We start from the raw sequence: 21,613 nt of genomic DNA, 5'->3' as shown, positions 1-21,613 counted from the left end.
AGGAATCTCTAGTAATACCAGGCCTGTAGATAGCATCCAGAGTGGATGAATCCACCCGGGTAGCAAGGTATCTCACAACAAAGTTCAGTAGAGAGCAGTGAAATAATATAAACTATAGGACCAAAGGTTTTTATACCCTGGTTAGCGGTGAGATCTGGTCAGACAGTTAGTGGTCCCATCTTGAATTGGTGGGGGACCCTTATTTAGTTCTAGTATTTGACATTGTGGTGCACGTCTCCCCTGATGAGCCGACAGCGGTGAAATGCGTAGGGAGGCACCGGAATCAATGTGGAGCAGTCACAGTTTAGGGACAGCTGTGGACTGCCCTTGTAAGGGCAGGAGCTTGTGGGTCGAGGGTTAGTGTGTCCCCACTACATGAGGCCCTGCTCCTAACCCCTTCTGTCTGACTGAGACGGTCCTATTTCCCTGCCGAAGGTGATCTACTGGATGTGGTGAGATCAGCCTATGGCTGAATGAGAGTTATTTTTCTCTTTCTTTGCATTAAGCAGTATTGTTCGTCCAATACTAATTATCTCTCTCTCCATTGGGAGGAGAAGTGGCATTCATAGGGTAGCCTGTCTGTAATATAGGGTGCCACACATCCACTGCTAAACAGACTGTGTTTTATATGAGCACGTTTTGTTTAAAAGGTTTTATCTGATCATATTAAAGGTTATGTTTTAATATTTATATTATTTCACTGCTCTCTACTCTAATACCAGGCCTGGCTGCGGTTACCTGCACTGAACTCTGGAGCTCTCCAGTCCGACGCTGCTCATAGCATACCATTTCATGAAGGTGGTGGTTGCTGGTATGAAACATGTGCACTTACAGGGTTTACGTAGGGCGCCAGTCTGTCTGTCCTGTGTGTCAATACACTTATATAGTGCTGAGCAGCCCGCCTGATCTAAGAGTATGGGCGTCATCAATAGGCTGTAAGCTAGACACTGTGCATTACATGTACTTGTGTGACTGGTGCCCCACGTAAACCACGTTAGTGTGCATGTTTAATACCAGCAACCACCCTCTCCATGAGTTGGTAGGCTGTGAGTGTTTGTCTCATCGGTATTCTGCACCTGTGTTGCCCCCACCTTTATGATAGGGAGGCCAGCTGCATACTGCAAGTGCTTTTGCCATTTGACCCTTGTTTGATGGTGGCTTTTTCTGGTGAGTTTTTGTTTCATTTTTTTTTCTGAATTTGTCTTTTGTGGTTACTGAGCCTGATGAAGAGTCTCGTAGTCTGCGTATTCTCGAAAGCTTGCTATTGTTACTATCTTTTCAGTTAGCCATTAAAAGGTATTAACCACTGAGGACTGTCAGTTCTTTTAAACAATTTTTTTATCTCTACTGGCTAACACGGTACAAAGATATATTTTACCTGTCCTTTGTGGTGAATTGCATTCTAAAAGCAAAAAAATAACCATAGGCCACCAATACATTAGTGTAAATCTAGTGAATATTCACTATTTCAACCAACTACCTACCGGTAGCGCTTATCAGGTTAACTTCAACAACAAAATAGTTTTACCTAAGCACAGACATATTAACATCACTAGGAACAAGGTCAGTCGTGTTTTTTGAATTTCAGTTTGATATCCAGATGAAACATTTTTCATCCACAAACTTTTAAAAGAATCTTCCATAAAGATCGGTTACTCTTCAGTCAGTGTTGTTAGGCCAAGGTGGACTGAAAAGTGTATGGCTCAGTCAGAAAGAAAATAGTTTACCAAATGATGTTCCATTCACAGTTATTCAGACGTCAGCCTACTACTGTCTAATCCGGCATGACCGCCTTGTAAAGGGCAAGTGCAATCAGCAATGTGTGAAAATCATTGTGTAATTAGTCAGCTGTAGAGTCTGGTTTTTCCTACTGTATATACTGGAGAGGTTCTTTAAATTTTCCTATCCTTTAATTTTTCCTTTCTCACAGCAAAACGAGACAATATGATAAGCAGGCAGCTAATCGGAATTGTTTTAGGGCCGATGATTTCCTGTTTTAAGAAACAGCTGCCCATAGCAATAGAATGGTATATGTCACAATTGCTTATTCCTCAGGGCGTTATGTAGTACCTAACCAGTTGTGTGCAGATTCCCACAGTGTCCTCTAACCATCACTATACAAAAGCTGTTTCCTGTATACATAATGTGCTGTGGATTTTCCTCCAGTGACAGTTACACATGAGGTGTTATATGGCTGATTGACTTTACGGCTGCTCTAGTCTCCTTTAATAATGCCCTCCACCTCTCCCATTGTGACCATTTAAATGCACCGGTGCTTTGATGTTTGAAGACCTCATTGATAATGTTCTTTTGGCTTTCATTTATGCTCTTCTTTTCAGTAGTTATTTGAAGTGGTCAATACATCATTAAAAACTGACAGATCCGTCTAACGTAACTTTGCACTTAAAATCTATTGAATGTGTGTGGTATGGATTGACGGAAAGTCAAAGAGTGATGGAGAGAAAATATAGAGTAAAACAAGTCAGTGTGTTCTTCAGGCTTGGAAAAATGTTTCAGTCAAGATCTAATAGATTTGGTGTATCTTTTTTAGATCTAATGTTTTTGAATTTTTTTACTTTTTAGACTTTTTTTATATTGGTGATTTATGATGTAACAGAATAAGCATAATACACTAAAGAATATCCATCGTTGATTGATTGCATGTTAAATATATTTTAGGCTGGATTTGCACCTCATCATTTTTTTATTTTTGCAGCATGGTCTTAACAGCTCCTTTTAATTTATTGTTATTTGGCGGCATTTTAAAATTTGTGAATAAAAGTGATTTTTAAGCTGTTTTAATAATTTTTTTTTAGAATTTTGTTTTCTCTGTAATTATTTTTTATGTTTAGAAAAATCAGATAAAGAAACAAAAAGAAAGAAAGTCACACCAAGAGGAGACTGTATTTTGGAAAAAAAAAATAAAACTCACCACTTGTCCCAAAAATACCACTACAATGGGCACAAACCTAAAGCATTGCTTGTTGCGTTTTGATTGGCCCCATAAAATTTATACAGCTTCAAACCTTTTTGGTTTGTGCCAGTTTTGTTTTGATATTGATGTTTTTGGAATTTTATGGTACTTCTCCCATAAGCATAGATGTAAAAAAATACAAAAAAAACTGTTACAAAAAGCACCACGAAAAAACACTTGTAAAAAAATATAAGGCATAGTATTTTTTTAAACAAGTGTTTAAAAGGAACCTGTCACCAGGATTTTCCTCTATAAGCTACTGCCACCACTAGTAAGCCATTATATACAGCATTCCAGAATCTAATATATAAAGCTGAATGTATGTATGTACAGTGCCTACAAGTAGTATTCAACCCCCTGCAGATTTAGCAGGTTTACACATTCGGAATTAACTTGGCATTGTGACATTTGGACTGTAGATCAGCCTGGAAGTGTGAAATGCACTGCAGCTAAAAAGAATGTTATTTCTTTTTTTTTTTTTAAATTGTGAAAAGTTTATTCAATCCACCAGAATTCTGTTTGGTTCCCCTAAAGTATTAAGAAGTATTTCAGGCACAAAGAACAATGAACTTCACATGTTTGGATTAATTATCTCTTTTTCCAGCCTTTTCTGACTAATTAAGACCCTCCCCAAACTTGTGAACAGCACTCATACTTTGTCAACATGGGAAAGACAAAGGAGCATTCCAAGGCCATCAGAGACAAGATCGTGGAGGGTCACAAGGCTGGCAAGGGGTACAAAACCCTTTCCAAGGAGTTGGGCCTACCTGTCTCCACTGTTGGGAGCATCATCCGGAAGTGGAAGGCTTATGAAACTACTGTTAGCCTTCCACGGCCTGGACAGCCTTTAAAAGTTTCCACCCGTGCCGAGGCCAGGCTTGTCCGAAGAGTCAAGGCTAACGCCAGGACAACAAGGAAGGAGCTCCGGGAAGATCTCATGGCAGTGGGGACATTGGTTTCAGTCAATACCATAAGTAACGTACTCCACCGCAATGGTCTCCGTTCCAGACGAACCCGTAAGGTACCTTTACTTTCAAAGCGTCATGTCAAGGCTCGTCTACAGTTTGCTCATGATCACTTGGAGGACTCTGAGACAGACTGGTTCAAGGTTCTCTGGTCTGATGAGACCAAGATCGAGATCTTTGGTGCCAACCACACACGTGACGTTTGGAGACTGGATGGCACTGCATACGACCCCAAGAATACCATCCCTACAATCAAGCATGGTGGTGGCAGCATCATGCTGTGGGGCTGTTTCTCAGCCAAGGGGCCTGGCCATCTGGTCTGCATCCATGGGAAGATGGATAGCACGGCCTACCTGGAGATTTTGGCCAAGAACCTCCGCTCCTCCATCAAGGCTCTTAAGATGGGTCGTCATTTCATCTTCCAACAAGACAATGACCCAAAGCACACAGCCAAGAAAACCAAGGCCTGGTTCAAGAGGGAAAAAATCAAGGTGTTGCAGTGGCCTAGTCAGTCTCCTGACCTTAACCCAATTGAAAACTTGTGGAAGGAGCTCAAGATTAAAGTCCACATGAGACACCCAAAGAACCTAGATAACTTGGAGAAGATCTGCATGGAGGAGTGGGCCAAGATAACTCCAGAGACCTGTGCCAGCCTGATCAGGCCTTATAAAAGACGATTATTAGCTGTAATTGCAAACAAGGGTTATTCCACAAAATATTAAACCTAGGGGTTGAATAATAATTTGCCAACACTTTTATGTTGAAAATGTATTAAAATTTAACTGAGCAACATAACTTGTTGGTTTGTAAGATTTATGCATCTGTTAATAAATCCTGCTCTTGTTTGAAGTTTGCAGGCTCTAACTTATTTGCATCTTATCAAACCTGCTAAATCTGCAGGGGGTTGAATACTACTTGTAGGCACTGTGTGTGTGTGTGTGTGTGTGTGTGTGTGTGTGTGTGTGTGTGTGTGTGTTTTGACAGGAAAATTTAACCCCGCACTTTACAGTTACTCTCCAAAAACCATGCCTTCATTAAAGTAAATGGAGCCTGGAACTTCAGGTTATTAGTAGGAGCTGTGATTGGTTGCTATAGGAACAAAAGACATTCATAGTATAAGAAGCTTATATGTGAGGTAATAAGATGTCGGTGGGGAGACAGAGAGAAGCAGACAGAGAGACAGACCTGGAAAGAGACAGAAAGATAGAGAAAGGAAAAGAGACAGAGACAGACCTGGAAAGAGACAGACCTGGAAAGAGACAGACCTGGAAAGAGACAGACCTGGAAAGAGACTGACCTGGAAAGAGACTGACCTGAAAAGAGACTGACCTGAAAAGAGACTGACCTGAAAAGAGACAGATGGGGAAAGAGACTGACCTGAAAAGAGACTGACCTGAAAAGAGACAGATGGGGAAAGAGACAGACAGGAAAAGACACAGACAAAGAGACGGGGATACAGATGGGGAAAGAGACAGATCTGGGAAAGAGACAGACAGGAAAAGACACAGACAAAGAGACGGGGATACAGACGGGGAAAGAGACAGATCTGGGAAAGAGACAGACCTAGAAAGAGACAGATGGGGAAAGAAACAGAGAGATAGAGACAGACAAAAAAAGAGACAGACAGAGACAGGCAGACGGGGAAAGAGACAGATGGGGAAAGAGACAGACCTGGAAAGAGACAGACGGAGCACATTACTTGGCCAATTTAGTTAATCTGTGTGGAATATCTGTGGTGTTGAAATATATGTTGTGAAATGCTTCTATTAGCTTAGTTTTTGCCTTTAATAATTACATTTCTATCTATTTGTTTTGTGGTTTTTGTGTGCAGAATACATTTTTGTTAATACATTCTATTTTGTTAACAACAGTTATTAACCCGAGCGAAGTCAGGAAGTACAGCTAGTACTGTATAAAAGTGCCCAGGCCGCTCTGTATAGTGTAAAAAACACCTTTATTATACTCACCTAGGGGATAGTCCGGTCCAATGGGTGTTGCTGGTCTTGGTCTGACTCCTCCTTTCTTGCTTCCATCGCTGTCCTCCTTCCCAGCTCCATGTGGACGATGCGTCCCACATCATCCGTTTAGAGGCCTCCATTGCTTTCATGCACAAGCACACTTTGATCTGTACTGCTGAAGGCAGATCAAAGTATTGTACTGCGCGGCCGGTCTGTAACCTTTCCCGCACCTGCGCATTACATTACTGCTCTCAGCAGGGCAGATCAAAGTGCGCAGGAGCTCAATGGAGGCCTCTGTGTATTTTACGTGGGATGTGTCATCCACATGGAGCCATCAAGAAAAAGGGCGATGGAATAAAGAGAGGAGGAGCCAGACCCAAGACCAGCGACGCCCATCTTACCCAACCACCCCGCAAGGGAGTACAATAAAAGGTGTTTTTTACGTTCTACAGAGCAGCCTGGACGCTTATATACAACATTCTAGAAAACTGTATATAAGATCTCCCTGGTGGTGGCTGCAGGTTATAAGGGAAAATTCTGGTGACAGGTTCACTTTAAAAATTCTGCAATATAATGGGTGTGTATGTGAAGGAGACCTTACTACATAATGTCTAGATTTTGGTCTAACAATATTTTTGTTTTCCTGTTGATAATGATTAGTTTCTGATTTTTATTAATAATAATAATTATTATTATTATTATTATCTTATATTAATACTTACTATTATTTACATTTTTCACTATTGTGCAGCCTCAGATGGACAAAGTTTTGGGCCAAAGGCCAGTCGTTCCATTTGGCTGCACCTTTAATGGCTTCACAATGTAGCAGGTTTATTAGTAATACAGTCCCAGCCATAAACAATGAACAGTCAATTAACAATCAATTTTTAACAATATAAAAACATCTGGCTGCAACATTTTGGGCCAAGAAAAACTACGTAATGACAAATACAGAGTTTTACAATTGTAGAAATACCTTAATATTTTAAATATGCAGATTTTTCTTCTTTGAATATTGAAGTTCTATAGAGAAGCCAATAAGAAAAATGCAGAACAAAAAAAAATCACCAGCAATTTGGAATAAATGTCACTATCTCCCCAAACAGCACTAAAATAGGGAAAAAAAATTGTACATAGTGTAGTGTGCACACAGTCTTACAGAACTGCGTATCCTTTTTAACAAAAACTTCAATCAGTACTTGAGTTACACCAATACTGGAGATGTAACTTTCTTATAAGGAAGACTTTTGGGTTACATGGTCTACAGTACACTATGTAAATGTAAGCTTCTGCATAGCTAATATTTTGAATGTTATAGCAAATAACTTTTTCTTATTTTAAGGCTATATGCAGACAGAGTTTTTTTTTCAGTGGGTCCAGTTAACGAAAATATTATCTGAAAAATCACTTAAATATGTTTTAAAGACCCTTCCTATTAATTTTTATTGTAAAATAATTTTGCTGTTCATATAGTTCACTGTTTTGAGTATTTTTTTCCTCTTCAGGTTTTCAAAGAAAAGCCTGGTGGAAAAAAAAGAAAGTGTTTGTCAGTTCTTTGAAGCAAATCCTGATAAATCAGGCTCTAAATTAGGCACCATCCAATCAAAAGGCAGCAAAAAAAAAAAAACAGGAATAAAATTCCTCCAAAATTCTTCAAACATTCTTCAGGGAGACAAAAACTCCTCCAAAAACTCTAAGGCTATGTGCACACTAGAAAGTGACTTTTTCTTAAGAAAAAACTGGACCCTCTGAGAGAATTCCGCACCCACGGTAAAAACCGCAGTAAGGCTAAGACCGCACTTTGCGTTTCCACCTGCGTTTCAGCTGCTTTTCAGGTCCATTTTGAACTGCAGCGTTTTCATGCCAAAAGGCATGCGTTTTGATTTTCCAGCAAAGTCTATGTAAAATGGGGATTTCTAGTCCGGACTTTGCGTTTCAAAGCGCAGCGTTTAATTTGCATATTTTGTGGCAAAAACCATGCGTTCAAAGAAGCAGCATGCCAATTGTTTTTGCCATTTTGGCTGCATTCTACACCCATTGAAATCAATGAGTTGTAGAAAATCGCTGCCAAAAAAGGGGAGCAGTGTGCTCGCATTGCATTATTATTGCGATCCACATGTGTTTTGTTTTTTTTTAACATAGCAAATTCAGTTCTTTCGTCTTTCTCTCTTTGTTGGTCGGTCTCCCTCTCTTTATGTCTCCATCTCTCTATCTGTCCATGTCGGTCTCTCCCTCCCACCCCCTCTCTCATACTCACTGATCCACGATCTCCGTCGCGGCGCTGCACGGTTTTCACACCGTGAAAACTCTTTTTTGAAAATGCCGGCCGCTCATTAATCCATCACGTATTCTCTGCTTTCCCCGCCCACCGGCGCCTATGATTGGTTGCAGTCAGACACGTCCCCACGCTGAGTGACAGCTGTCTCACTGCAACCAATCACAGCCGCCGATGGGCGTGTCTATATCGAACAGTAAAAAAAAGAAATAAATAGATGAAAAAAAACGACGTGCGGTCCCCCCCCATTTGGATACCAGCCAGGGTAAAGCCACACGGCTGAAGGCTGGTATTCTCAGGATGGAAAGCTCCACGTTATGGGGAGCTCCCCAGCCTAACGATATCAGCCAGTAGCCGCCCGGAATTGCTGCATGCATTAGATGCGACAGTTCCGGGACTTTACCGGTTCATCCCAAATTGCCCTGGTGCGGTGGCACACTGGGTAATAAGGAGTTAATGGCAGCAGCCCATAGCTGCCACTAAGTCCTAGGTTAATCATGGCAGGCGTCTCCTCGAGATACCTTCCATGATGAACCTGTAAGTTAAAGTAAATAAACACACACATCCAAAAAATCATATATTTGTAATGAAAGACAAAAAAATACCCTCTTTCACCACTTTATTAACCCCTCAAAAACACCTCCAGGTCTGACGTAATCCACGCAAGGTCCCCCGACGCTTCCAGCTTTGCTACATCGGAAGCTGACAGGAGCGGCAGTAGAGCACCGCCGCTCCTGTGAGCTCCATGCAGCAACTGAAGTGAGTCGTGCGATCAGCTGTGCTGTCACTGAGGTTACTCGCGGCCACCGCTCTCCGGTGGAGGACTGCAGCTTGGCCGTGAGTAACCTGAGTGAAAGCACAGCTGATCGCGCGGCTCACTGCAGTCACTCAAGGGATTTGTGATCACAGGTGAGTCCTTCACGTGTGACCGCAAATAAAGCCATGGCACATGCACAGAGCCGCGCGATCACAATGAAGTCGGGTGAAGTTCATCCGAGTTCATTCTGATCGCACGGCACTGTCCGCAGCCAGCCATGACAGTGACAGTGCGGTCCCACTCGGCTCTGCTGCAAGTTTATGGGGATGCTGCAGAGCAGAGTGGGTGCGTTCTGTGAAAAATTCTCACCAGGAATGTACACACTTTGCGTTCTGCCGAATGTGTCTCAGAACGCTGCTTTTTCGTCTGCGTTCTGAGACTCATTTACGGATTTACCGCGGATTTTCCGCAAGTTGTTCCCGGTGTATTTTTAACATTATCTATGGCAAAAACCACAGGTACCTGCGGAAAAGAAGTGACATGCTCATTAATTCCGCAGCGGAAAATCTGCGGGTGTATACGCGAGTATAAAAAATCGCAATGTGCACACGGCATTTTTTAAAACCCATAGGATTTGGTGGGGAAGGACTGCAGCAATGTTAGCCACATTTTCTGCAGCAAATCAGCAGCAAAATCTGTGGTAAATCCGCAGCGTGCGCACAGGGCCTTAAGAGTGATGTTTCTTGTATCAGTTTCCACTTGAGAACTCGTTTTTTCATGGCTCAAATATCATCTTTTGCACAATAATTTTAGGATGTTTGCACACGACGTGTTAAAGACATCAGTGGACCCACTGAGGTTTTCTAGGCAAAGCCATTTCAGATAAAGTCCTTTTCCTGAAGTAGCTTCACTTGATGTATTGCCGTCGTTTTTACAGCAGCTCTGCCACCAGTATATTTTTTTTAATACTGGGTTTTTCAAAAATTAAGACCTACCTCAAAAATAAGTGCTTAATTTTGACTCTTCCCTATTGCGCTGGTGCGTTGGCAATCGGGGTCATGGTTTATGAGGCTTATGTCAGCTGTGTAGTGTCAGCTGGCATCAAGCCCTGGTGTTAGTAATGGAAAGATTTCTATCAGATACCCCTATTACTATGCCAGTAATAAAAAAAAAAGACACACACACACGAAGAAATGCCGAAACATTCTCTCGTTTACCTTTTTATTAAAAAAATCCCTTGCAACTATGCCGTAACCATGGAATTCACCGTAGTCCACTGAACGCGAAAAAAGGATATCTGAAAAAAAACACAAAAATACAAACACAGAGAAATAAACAAGACACTTACCCTTGTTCACCACTTTCTTCAAATGAAAGAAAAAAAATCCCAGCTGGTCCGATGCAATCCAGGGATTACAAGGAATAAAGTCTGTGAAGCAAAGTTCTGACCCTCCATAGACTTTGTGTTCAGGCAATTCCAGGTCCTGTTGCGCTGTGTGAGACCTGGCGCCTCTGAAAAGTAGTGATATCATTAATGTTACTGCTCATCAGAGTCTCCGAGTCACATGCAGCATGACCCGGAGTGACCTGGTGACCAGATCACGGTAAGGTTTGGGATGTCACTGCTCTTCAGAGCCGCTGGGTCTCACGCAGCGCAGAGTAACCAGGAATTTTTTAAGCAAAGTCTATGGAGTGTCAGAAAGATGTTTCATAGACTTTGTTTGTTGCAATCCCTGGACTAGATTTTTTTTTTCTTTTGAAAAAAGTGGTGAACGGGAGTAAGTGTATTGTTTTATTTCTCTTGTTTGCATGTTTGTATTTTTATTCAGATATCCTTGTTTGGGCTATGATGGATTTGGTTGACTATTGTGTATTCCCTGGACTACGACAGAGCTGTTTGGTTTTTTTTTAATAAAATGGTAACTGAGGGGAAGTTTCAGGGAGTGGTTTTTTTAAATAATTTTTATATGTGTATGTGTCTTTATTTTTTTATTACTGGGTTACTAATGGGGGTGGCTGATAGACACCTCTCCATTAATAACATGAGAGCTTGATGCCAGCTGACACTACACTTTTGACAGCAACCCATATACCATTACCTCGATTGCTAACGCACCAGGGCAATCGGGAAGAGCCAATATAAAGCACCAGAATTGGCACATCTAATGTGATGTGCCACTTCCAAGGTAGATGCGGGCTGGTACTTTTAGGTTGCGAAGTGCGCAATAACCATGGACCTTCCCAGCCTGATAATTTCAGTTCCCCAGCTGTCTTCTTTACTGTTTCTGGTTATCAAAAATGAGGAGACCCCACATACTTTTTTTCAATTATTTATTTATTTTGCTAATAGCTGTTGCTGTAAAAACTAATCTATCTGTCTATTAATCAGCTATATATCATCTATATATATCTATATCATCTATATAGCTTTACATGCTGCGACATCGCTAACGATATATCGTCGGGGTCACGTCATTAGTGACACACATACGGCGCCGTTAGCGACATCGCAGTGTGTGATACCAAGGAGCGGCGATCAATGAGCGCAAAAACATGAAAAATCGTTGCTCATTGACACGTCGCTCCTTTTCCAAATATCGTTGCTTCTGCATGTTCGATGTTGTTTGTCATTCCTGCGGCAGCATACATCGCTATGTGTGACACCGCAGGAACGACAAACATCTCCTTACATGCGTCCACCGGCAATGAGGAAGGAAGGAGGTGGGCGGCATGTTCCGGCCGCTCATCTCTGCCCCTCCTCTGCTATTGGACGGCTGCCATGTGACGTCGCTGTGATGCCGCACAAACTGCCCCCTTAGAAAAGAGGCGGATCGCCGGCCAGAGCGACGTCGCAGGGAAGGTAAGTCCGTGTGACGGGTGTTAGCGATGTTGTGTGCCACGGGCAGCGATTTGCCCGTGACGCACAACCGACTGGGGTGGGTACGCTTGCTAGCGATATCGGTACCGATATCGCAGCGTGTAAAGTACCCTTATCTCTTTGTCTGTCATCTTTGCACATCTTTAACACATAAAAAATTTACATTTCTTGAATGCATTTAATTAATCTCTGCGTCACACTGTTGGCACACATATCAAACGGATGTCATCTGTGTGCTCTGTGTTTTTAATGGAACCATAGAACTCTATTGATCCATTTCCAATTGACGCTAAAAAAATTTACATATCTCCGTGTTGATCACACACACACACTTGTGGTTCACATGGACACACGGTGGTGTAAAAATCAACACATATTTGAATGAGTATGCGTGTGAACATGTCTCCAGTATGTGTGAAAATAGACACCACACATAATGGAAACACGGATGTGTGAAAAGGCCTGAGATTCAGCTGTATAATACACATTTGCACTATATAAAAAAATCTCACATCACAATTTCTCATCATTCCAGGACTAAAATAGAGAGCCAGCATAGTATCTAGAGGTACATTGGCACATTTATGCCGGGGAGGAAAGAGAGGAGCAGTGCACCTGCCCGCACTATGCCTGGCTCAGTCATCCAAGAAATAGTATCCCTCACTATCCAGAGGTGCAAAGACTGTTTAGTTCACTATGTTTATCAGCAGGTGCTCAGAGACGGGAAAATCTAATTTAACATATTAAATCCTGGTCAAAATCATGAAGACAGAGCTTTACATGAAATGCTGAAGTCAATTACACTTACAAGAACCAAGGATCGGAGTGACTGCCAACATGTGTGCATAAGCCTGTCCAGTGCGCTGCCTCAAGTCTGCTTTTCATTCTTCTCCCAGATGTGCTAACATCATTTTGGTCACGTCAGTAAATGAGCCGTGCTCAATTAAATGTTTCAGTTCATGAAATCTAAATTTATTTCTTTTCCTTTGACTTTCAGAAACTGAAATCTCATCTGCCAAGACTTCGGGAAGTGAGAGACACAAGTGTTAAATGTCTTTGTCCACCTGGTAAGACTCTTCGACTTTTAATGACTTAATGAACATAAACAGGCAATCCATGCATGTGTACTTAAAGGGGTTCTCCAGCAATATAATGACATTGAGTAAATAGATGAGTACTAAGCTGGTTTTACGTTTTTGTCAACTTATGACTAATATTTAATAGGGACCTGGCACTCGCCATAAATATGTAATTTTTTTTTACCTGGTGTAAATGCCGATGTTTTTCCGAATCTGATGTTGTTTTTCTTTAGTTCCTGTGCTTCTCCATTCCAGAGATATGGTCCCTCTATCTTTTGTATGTAAATCCTTTTAGCCAAGTGTGTGAGGTCCTCAATGGATCTCTATTAGGGATGATCGAATACTTTGATTATTCGGCTTCGCAAATATTTTCCGAATACCTCGCCACTATTCGACTATTTGCGAATATTCGATGTGCAATGTAAGTCTATGGGAAACCCGAATAAGAACTATTCGGAACTATTCAGGCTTCCCATGGACTTACATTGCGCATCAAATAGTCGAATAGCGGCGACGTATTCGGAAAATATTCGCGAAGCCGAATAATCGAAGTATTCGGTTATCCCTGTTTTCTATGGACATCTTCTTTGGGACCATGCCCAGTTGGCTAAAAAGACTATATTTATATAGAGGGAAAAGAGGACTATATCGCAGGAAAGATCAAGAGATAAACTATACCAGATACAGGAGAGCTGATAAATTAACTATATATACAGTACATGGCAACTGACAAGATCCCTTTAAGTCTGCTTAGCTGATTCCTTTATTTTAACGGACTGTTGCAGCCCCAGAAAGCATAAAACTGTTATTTTGTTATTGGGTTTGTCTTATGTCACTTTTTTATAAACCTTATTACAACATACAAATGTACTAATAGGTGGTCTCACGTAGATGGGCTGTAATTGAACATTTTCTCAGTATTTGTAATAATGTGGGAGAATGCAAGGAATTGGTAGCTTAAACTGTATATAGCTGTGCGATACTCTAAGGGGGCTCTATGAGCAATATCAGATTTTACATGGATCTGAAGCAAAGTATATGATTTCAGCTTTACAAGTGACCTTAACCTGTATATGCAGTGTGTCCACCCATATCCTGTCCACCGCCATTAAATTGAGAATGGCGATAGCTATAGGCATAGAAGTGGTGTCTAGGTATAATAAAGTAGCCATGCACTACGCAATGAAACCACCTATAGCGCCACCTGGTGGAAAACAACGGAGTTAGCGTTTTATCTCGCAAACGGAACGAGATAGAGAAAAAAAGTGAATTAAAAAATTTTAGGCCATCATCAATTCAATACGAATCAACACCTTATATACAGAAATGCTATGATATGAAACCTATGACACCCCCAAAACATTGAATGTTGGTCACGCATTTAACTTTGATGCTCAAAGTGGCCACCGTCAGCTGCAATGCACATCTGGACTCTGGACATCATACTGTATGTTGCTGAACGTTGTGCAATATGGTAGGTGACACGTTTGCACAAGCATCTGTAATACGTCGTCGTAGGTCCTGCAACGTTGGTGGAGGGGTCGCATACACCTGCTGTTTGATGTGTCTTCACAGAAAGGTAAGGTCAGGTAAGGTGAGCGTGGAGGCCACCATACCCAATGATTTGTAGGAAGGTCTCCATGAGGTATCGCTTCACGTCCGCAGCCTTGTGAGTTTTACACGTTCTAATCATAGCATTTCTGTATGAAAGGTGTCGATTCGTATTGAATTGATGATGCTCTACAACTTTGTAATTCACTTTTTTTTTCTCTATCTTGTTTCGTTTTTGAGATAAAAATGTTAACTCCGTTGTTTTCCACCAGGTGGCGCTATAGGTGGTTTCATTGCGTAGCGCATGGCTACTTTACTATACCTAGACACCATTTCTATGCCTATAGCTGCCGCCGTTCTCAAGTTAATGGCGGTGGACAGGATATGGGTGGACACACTGTATATTGAAAGGAACACAATTTTATACAGGCCTGGTCGAAAGTGTTGAAACACTTGAAATTGATCCAGAAATTGAAGTATTTCTCCCAGAAAATTATTGCAATTACACGTTTTGTCATTTACATGTTTATTTCCTTTGTGTGTATTGGAACAACACAAAAAAAAGAGAAAAAAAGGCAACTTGGACATAATTTCACACAAAACTTCAAAAGTGGCCAGACAAAATTGTTGGCACCGCAAACTTAATATTTGCATGCATATCCTTTGGAATAAATAACTGCAATCAATCGCTTCCTATAACCATCGACAAGCTTCTTATATATCTCAACTGGAATTTTGAAACACTCTCTTTCTGCAATCTGCTCCACGTCTCTCATATGTGAAGGCGCCGTCTCCCAACTAGAGTTGAGCGCGGTTCGCGGTTCGAGGTTCTCCAGTTCTAGGCTCGAGTGATTTTGGGGCCTGTTCTAGATCGAACTAGAACTCGAGCTTTTTGCAAAAGCTCGATAGTTCTAGCAACGTTCGAGAACGGTTCTAGCAGCAAAAAAACAGCTAATTCCTAGCTTGGTTTCCACTGTAATAGTGTAAGTCACTCTGTGAATCACACTATTATGACATTTCAGTGTATAGTGTGCGTGAACAGCGCCTTCAGATCACTGCTGTTTCTATAATCGCCATTTTTTTTTTTTTCCTTGTCTTCCTTCCCTAAGCGCGCGCGTGTAGTGGGGCGGGCCAGCATGTCAGCCAATCCCAGACACACACACAGCTAAGTGGACTTTTAGCCAGAGAAGCAACGGCATGTGTGATAGGATGTCCATGTCACATGTCCCTGCATTATAAAACTGGACATTTTCCTCCAGGACGCAATTATCTCTTCTGCGTCTTTGGTGTCAGACATCACTGTCGCAGCTCCGTCCTTTGTCCTATCGCTGATACAGCTGTATGCGCTCCATACACAGCGCTGGACAGCTTAGGGAGAGCACTTTCTATCAGTCCTTTTAAGGGCTCAAACCAGCAGGGTCAGAGTTAAGGTGACAGGTCCTGAAAACAGCGACAGCGTCTGTGTAGCCAAGGTCAGGGATTTCCTCCCTGCATTTCCCTATTAGGAGGGAATAGAAAGGCAGGCTTCCATTCCTCTACCCAGAGCCCCACAATCCTGCCACTGTACCCTCCTGTCCTCTGCACACTCCAACTCATTATAACTAAGCCATTATACTAGCAAACACTCAGTGTACCTAGTGGCATCCTAAACGTGGCTATTGGACATTTGTCTAGTCACAATAGTGCAAAGACATTTGCAGCACCTCTGCCTGCATTGCACACTCCAACTCATTATAACTAAGCCATTATACTAGCAAACAGTCAGTGTACCTAGTGGCATCCTAAACGTGGCTATTGGACTTTGCTATAGTCCCACTAGTGCAAAAACATTTGCAGCACCTCTGCCTGCATTGCACACTACAACTCATTATAACTAAGCCATTATACTAGCAAACACTCAGTGTACCTAGTGGCATCCTAAACGTGGCTATTGGACTTTGCTATAGTCACACTAGTGCAAAGACATTTGCAGCACCTCTGCCTGCATTGCACACTCCAACTCATTATAACTAAGCCATTATACTAGCAAACACTCAGTGTACCTAGTGGCATCCTAAACGTGGCAATTGGACTTTGCTATAGTCCCACTAGTGCAAAGACATTTGCAGCACCTCTGCCTGCATTGCACACTCCAACTCATTATAACTAAGCCATTATACTAGCAAACACTCAGTGTACCTAGTGGCATCCTAAACGTGGCAATTGGACTTTGCTATAGTCCCACTAGTGCAAAGACATTTGCAGCACCTCTGCCTGCATTGCACACTACAACTCATTATAACTAAGCCATTATACTAGCAAACACTCAGTGTACCTAGTGGCATCCTAAACGTGGCTATTGGACTTTGCTATAGTCACACTAGTGCAAAGACATTTGCAGCACCTCTGCCTGCATTGCACACTACAACTCATTAGAACTAAGCCATTATACTAGCAAACACTCAGTGTACCTAGTGGCATCCTAAACGTGGCTATTGGACTTTGCTATAGTCACACTAGTGCAAAGACATTTGCAGCACCTCTGCCTGCATTGCACACTACAACTCATTATAACTAAGCCATTATACTAGCAAACACTCAGTGTACCTAGTGGCATCCTAAACGTGGCTATTGGACTTTGCTATAGTCACACTAGTGCAAAGACATTTGCAGCACCTCTGCCTGCATTGCACACTACAACTCATTAGAACTAAGCCATTATACTAGCAAACACTCAGTGTACCTAGTGGCATCCTAAACGTGGCTATTGGACTTTGCTATAGTCACACTAGTGCAAAGACATTTGCAGCACCTCTGCCTGCATTGCACACTCCAACTCATTATAACTAAGCCATTATACTAGCAAACACTCAGTGTACCTAGTGGCATCCTAAACGTGGCTATTGGACTTTGCTATAGTCACACTAGTGCAAAGACATTTGCAGCACCTCTGCCTGCATTGCACACTACAACTCATTATAACTAAGCCATTATACTAGCAAACACTCAGTGTACCTAGTGGCATCCTAAACGTGGCTATTGGACTTTGCTATAGTCACACTAGTGCAAAGACATTTGCAGCACCTCTGCCTGCATTGCACACTCCAACTCATTATAACTAAGCCATTATACTAGCAAACACTCAGTGTACCTAGTGGCATCCTAAACGTGGCTATTGGACTTTGCTATAGTCCCACTAGTGCAAAGACATTTGCAGCACCTCTGCCTGCATTGCACACTCCAACTCATTATAACTAAGCCATTATACTAGCAAACACTCAGTGTACCTAGTGGAATCCTAAACGTGGGTATTGGACTTTGCTATAGTCCCACTAGTGCAAAGACATTTGCAGCACCTCTGCCTGCATTGCACACTCCAACTCATTATAACTAAGCCATTATACTAGCAAACACTCAGTGTACCTAGTGGCATCCTAAACGTGGCAATTGGACTTTGCTATAGTCCCACTAGTGCAAAGACATTTGCAGCACCTCTGCCTGCATTGCACACTACAACTCATTATAACTAAGCCATTATACTAGCAAACACTCAGTGTACCTAGTGGCATCCTAAACGTGGCAATTAAACTTTGCTATAGTCCCACTAGTGCAAAGACATTTGCAGCACCTCTGCCTGCATTGCACACTACAACTCATTATAACTAAGCCATTATACTAGCAAACACTCAGTGTACCTAGTGGCATCCTAAACGTGGCTATTGGACTTTGCTATAGTCCCACTAGTGCAAAGACATTTGCAGCACCTCTGCCTACATTGCACACTACAACTCATTATAACTAAGCCATTATACTAGCAAACACTCAGTGTACCTAGTGGCATCCTAAACGTGGCTATTGGACTTTGCTATAGTCACACTAGTGCAAAGACATTTGCAGCACCTCTGCCTGCATTGCACACTACAACTCATTATAACTAAGCCATTATACTAGCAAACACTCAGTGTACCTAGTGGCATCCTAAACGTGGCAATTGGACTTTGCTATAGTCCCACTAGTGCAAAGACATTTGCAGCACCTCTGCCTGCATTGCACACTACAACTCATTATAACTAAGCCATTATACTAGCAAACACTCAGTGTACCTAGTGGCATCCTAAACGTGGCAATTAAACTTTGCTATAGTCCCACTAGTGCAAAGACATTTGCAGCACCTCTGCCTGCATTGCACACTCCAACTCATTATAACTAAGCCATTATACTAGCAAACACTCAGTGTACCTAGTGGCATCCTAAACGTGGCTATTGGACTTTGCTATAGTCACACTAGTGCAAAGACATTTGCAGCACCTCTGCCTGCATTGCACACTACAACTCATTATAACTAAGCCATTATACTAGCAAACACTCAGTGTACCTAGTGGCATCCTAAACGTGGCTATTGGACTTTGCTATAGTCACACTAGTGCAAAGACATTTGCAGCACCTCTGCCTGCATTGCAGACTACAACTCATTATAACTAAGCCATTATACTAGCAAACACTCAGTGTACCTAGTGGCATCCTAAACGTGGCAATTGGACTTTGCTATAGTCCCACTAGTGCAAAGACATTTGCAGCACCTCTGCCTGCATTGCACACTCCAACTCATTATAACTAAGCCATTATACTAGCAAACACTCAGTGTACCTAGTGGCATCCTAAACGTGGCTATTGGACTTTTGTCTAGTCACACTAGTGCAAAGACATTTGCAGCACCTCTGCCTGCATTGCACACTCCAACTAATTATAACTAAGCCATTATACTAGCAAACACTCAGTGTACCTAGTGGCATCCTAAACGTGGCTATTGGACTTTGCTATAGTCACACTAGTGCAAAGACATTTGCAGCACCTCTGCCTGCATTGCACACTACAACTCATTATAACTAAGCCATTATACTAGCAAACACTCAGTGTACCTAGTGGCATCCTAAACGTGGCTATTGGACTTTGCTATAGTCACACTAGTGCAAAGACATTTGCAGCACCTCTGCCTGCATTGCACACTCCAACTCATTATAACTAAGCCATTATACTAGCAAACACTCAGTGTACCTAGTGGCATCCTAAACGTGGCTATTGGACTTTTGTCTAGTCACACTAGTGCAAAGACATTTGCAGCACCTCTGCCTGCATTGCACACTCCAACTAATTATAACTAAGCCATTATACTAGCAAACACTCAGTGTACCTAGTGGCATCCTAAACGTGGCTATTGGACTTTGCTATAGTCACACTAGTGCAAAGACATTTGCAGCACCTCTGCCTGCATTGCACACTACAACTCATTATAACTAAGCCATTATACTAGCAAACACTCAGTGTACCTAGTGGCATCCTAAACGTGGCTATTGGACTTTGCTATAGTCACACTAGTGCAAAGACATTTGCAGCACCTCTGCCTGCATTGCACACTCCAACTCATTATAACTAAGCCATTATACTAGCAAACACTCAGTGTACCTAGTGGCATCCTAAACGTGGCTATTGGACATTTGTCTAGTCACACTAGTGCAAAGTCATTTCCAGCACCTCTGCCTGCATTGCACACTACAACTCATTATAACTAAGCCATTATACTAGCAAACACTCAGTATACCTAGTGGCATCCTAAACGTGGCTATTGGACTTTGCTATAGTCCCACTAGTGCAAAGACATTTGCAGCACCTCTGCCTGCATTGCACACTCCAACTCATTATAACTAAGCCATTATACTAGCAAACACTCAGTGTACCTAGTGGCTTCCTAAACGTGGCTATTGGACATTTGTCTAGTCACACTAGTGCAAAGACATTTGCAGCACCTCTGCCTGCATTGCACACTACAACTCATTATAACTAAGCCATTATACTAGCAAACACTCAGTGTACCTAGTGGCATCCTAAACGTGGCTATTGGACTTTGCTATAGTCACACTAGTGCAAAGACATTTGCAGCACCTCTGCCTGCATTGCACACTCCAACTCATTATAACTAAGCCATTATACTAGCAAACACTCAGTGTACCTAGTGGCATCCTAAACGTGGCTATTGGACTTTGCTATAGTCCCACTAGTGCAAAGACATTTGCAGCACCTCTGCCTGCATTGCACACTCCAACTCATTATAACTAAGCCATTATACTAGCAAACACTCAGTGTACCTAGTGGCATCCTAAACGTGGCTATTGGACTTTGCTATAGTCCCACTAGTGCAAAGACATTTGCAGCACCTCTGCCTGCATTGCACACTCCAACTCATTATAACTAAGCCATTATACTAGCAAACACTCAGTGTACCTAGTGGCATCCTAAACGTGGCTATTGGACATTTGTCTAGTCACACTAGTGCAAAGACATTTGCAGCACCTCTGCCTGCATTGCACACTACAACTCATTATAACTAAGCCATTATAATAGCAATTTTTGCTGCCAGTTTAAGGGCCGTAGTTGCATTGTCAGGGATATTTATTCTTTATTATTCTGCTGTTAATAAAGCTAGACCACCACTGCAATCTACACCACCTCTCAATTTTTACTACCACATTTTCAGTGCACAATCTTGTCGCAATCAACATGAGTGGCAAAATGACAGATGCTGGTGGAAAGGGGAAGAGGCGTGGTGGAAAAGGCAAAAAAGGTTTTGTCCGTGGGGAAGGTGGCAAAGCTCCATTATCATCTGCTGAAGATAGACCATCTACCAGCAAAAGTAAGATGTCTACTACTTACCGTGGACAATCCGATGTGCTCCCTTTTTTACGGACACGAACAACAGGAACAAAGGTAGATGATGGCCAAAAAAGGAAAATGCTTGAATGGATATCAAGTGGTCCAACAAGTGCCCTCTCAGCCACTTCAAGTACCGCATCCAAAAAACACCAGTCCTCTGAGTTGTCATCCCAATCAAACTTGCTTTCTCCCAGCTCTGAAGTCTCCATCAGCCCTGCACAGTATGGTGGAACTGAGATGGCTGAGTCTGCAGAGCTGTTCAGTCACACTATAGCCTGGGAATCAGAGGTCTGCTCCCAAGCTACAGTGAGTACAGAACAGGAAATGGTCTGCAGTGATGCCCAGAACCTTTGTGACTCTGATTCAGGCCGTGAGGACCAAGTTTCTGAGCATAATGTTGACCCTTTGTCACAAACTGTAACACCTGTGGTTATAGACAATGAGGAACATACTGATGAAGATGAGACGCAGATACCCGATTGGGATGAC

General features: G+C 42.2%; 1 protein-coding gene across 1 annotated transcript in view; it reads left to right on the top strand.

The window, feature by feature from the left end:
- Positions 1 to 21,613, top strand: part of LOC142312683 (uncharacterized) — a 235,990-nt gene that overhangs the window by 70,354 nt on the left and 144,023 nt on the right. The window contains exon 2 of the mRNA XM_075351676.1: positions 12,805 to 12,874. Within this exon, the coding sequence (XP_075207791.1) occupies positions 12,805 to 12,874 (70 nt within the window). The remainder of the gene's footprint in view (positions 1 to 12,804; positions 12,875 to 21,613) is intronic.

The sequence above is a fragment of the Anomaloglossus baeobatrachus genome, chromosome 5 (assembly GCF_048569485.1).
Source record: "Anomaloglossus baeobatrachus isolate aAnoBae1 chromosome 5, aAnoBae1.hap1, whole genome shotgun sequence".
Classification (NCBI taxonomy): domain Eukaryota; kingdom Metazoa; phylum Chordata; class Amphibia; order Anura; family Aromobatidae; genus Anomaloglossus; species Anomaloglossus baeobatrachus.
This window is presented reverse-complemented; position numbering and strand designations above follow the sequence as displayed.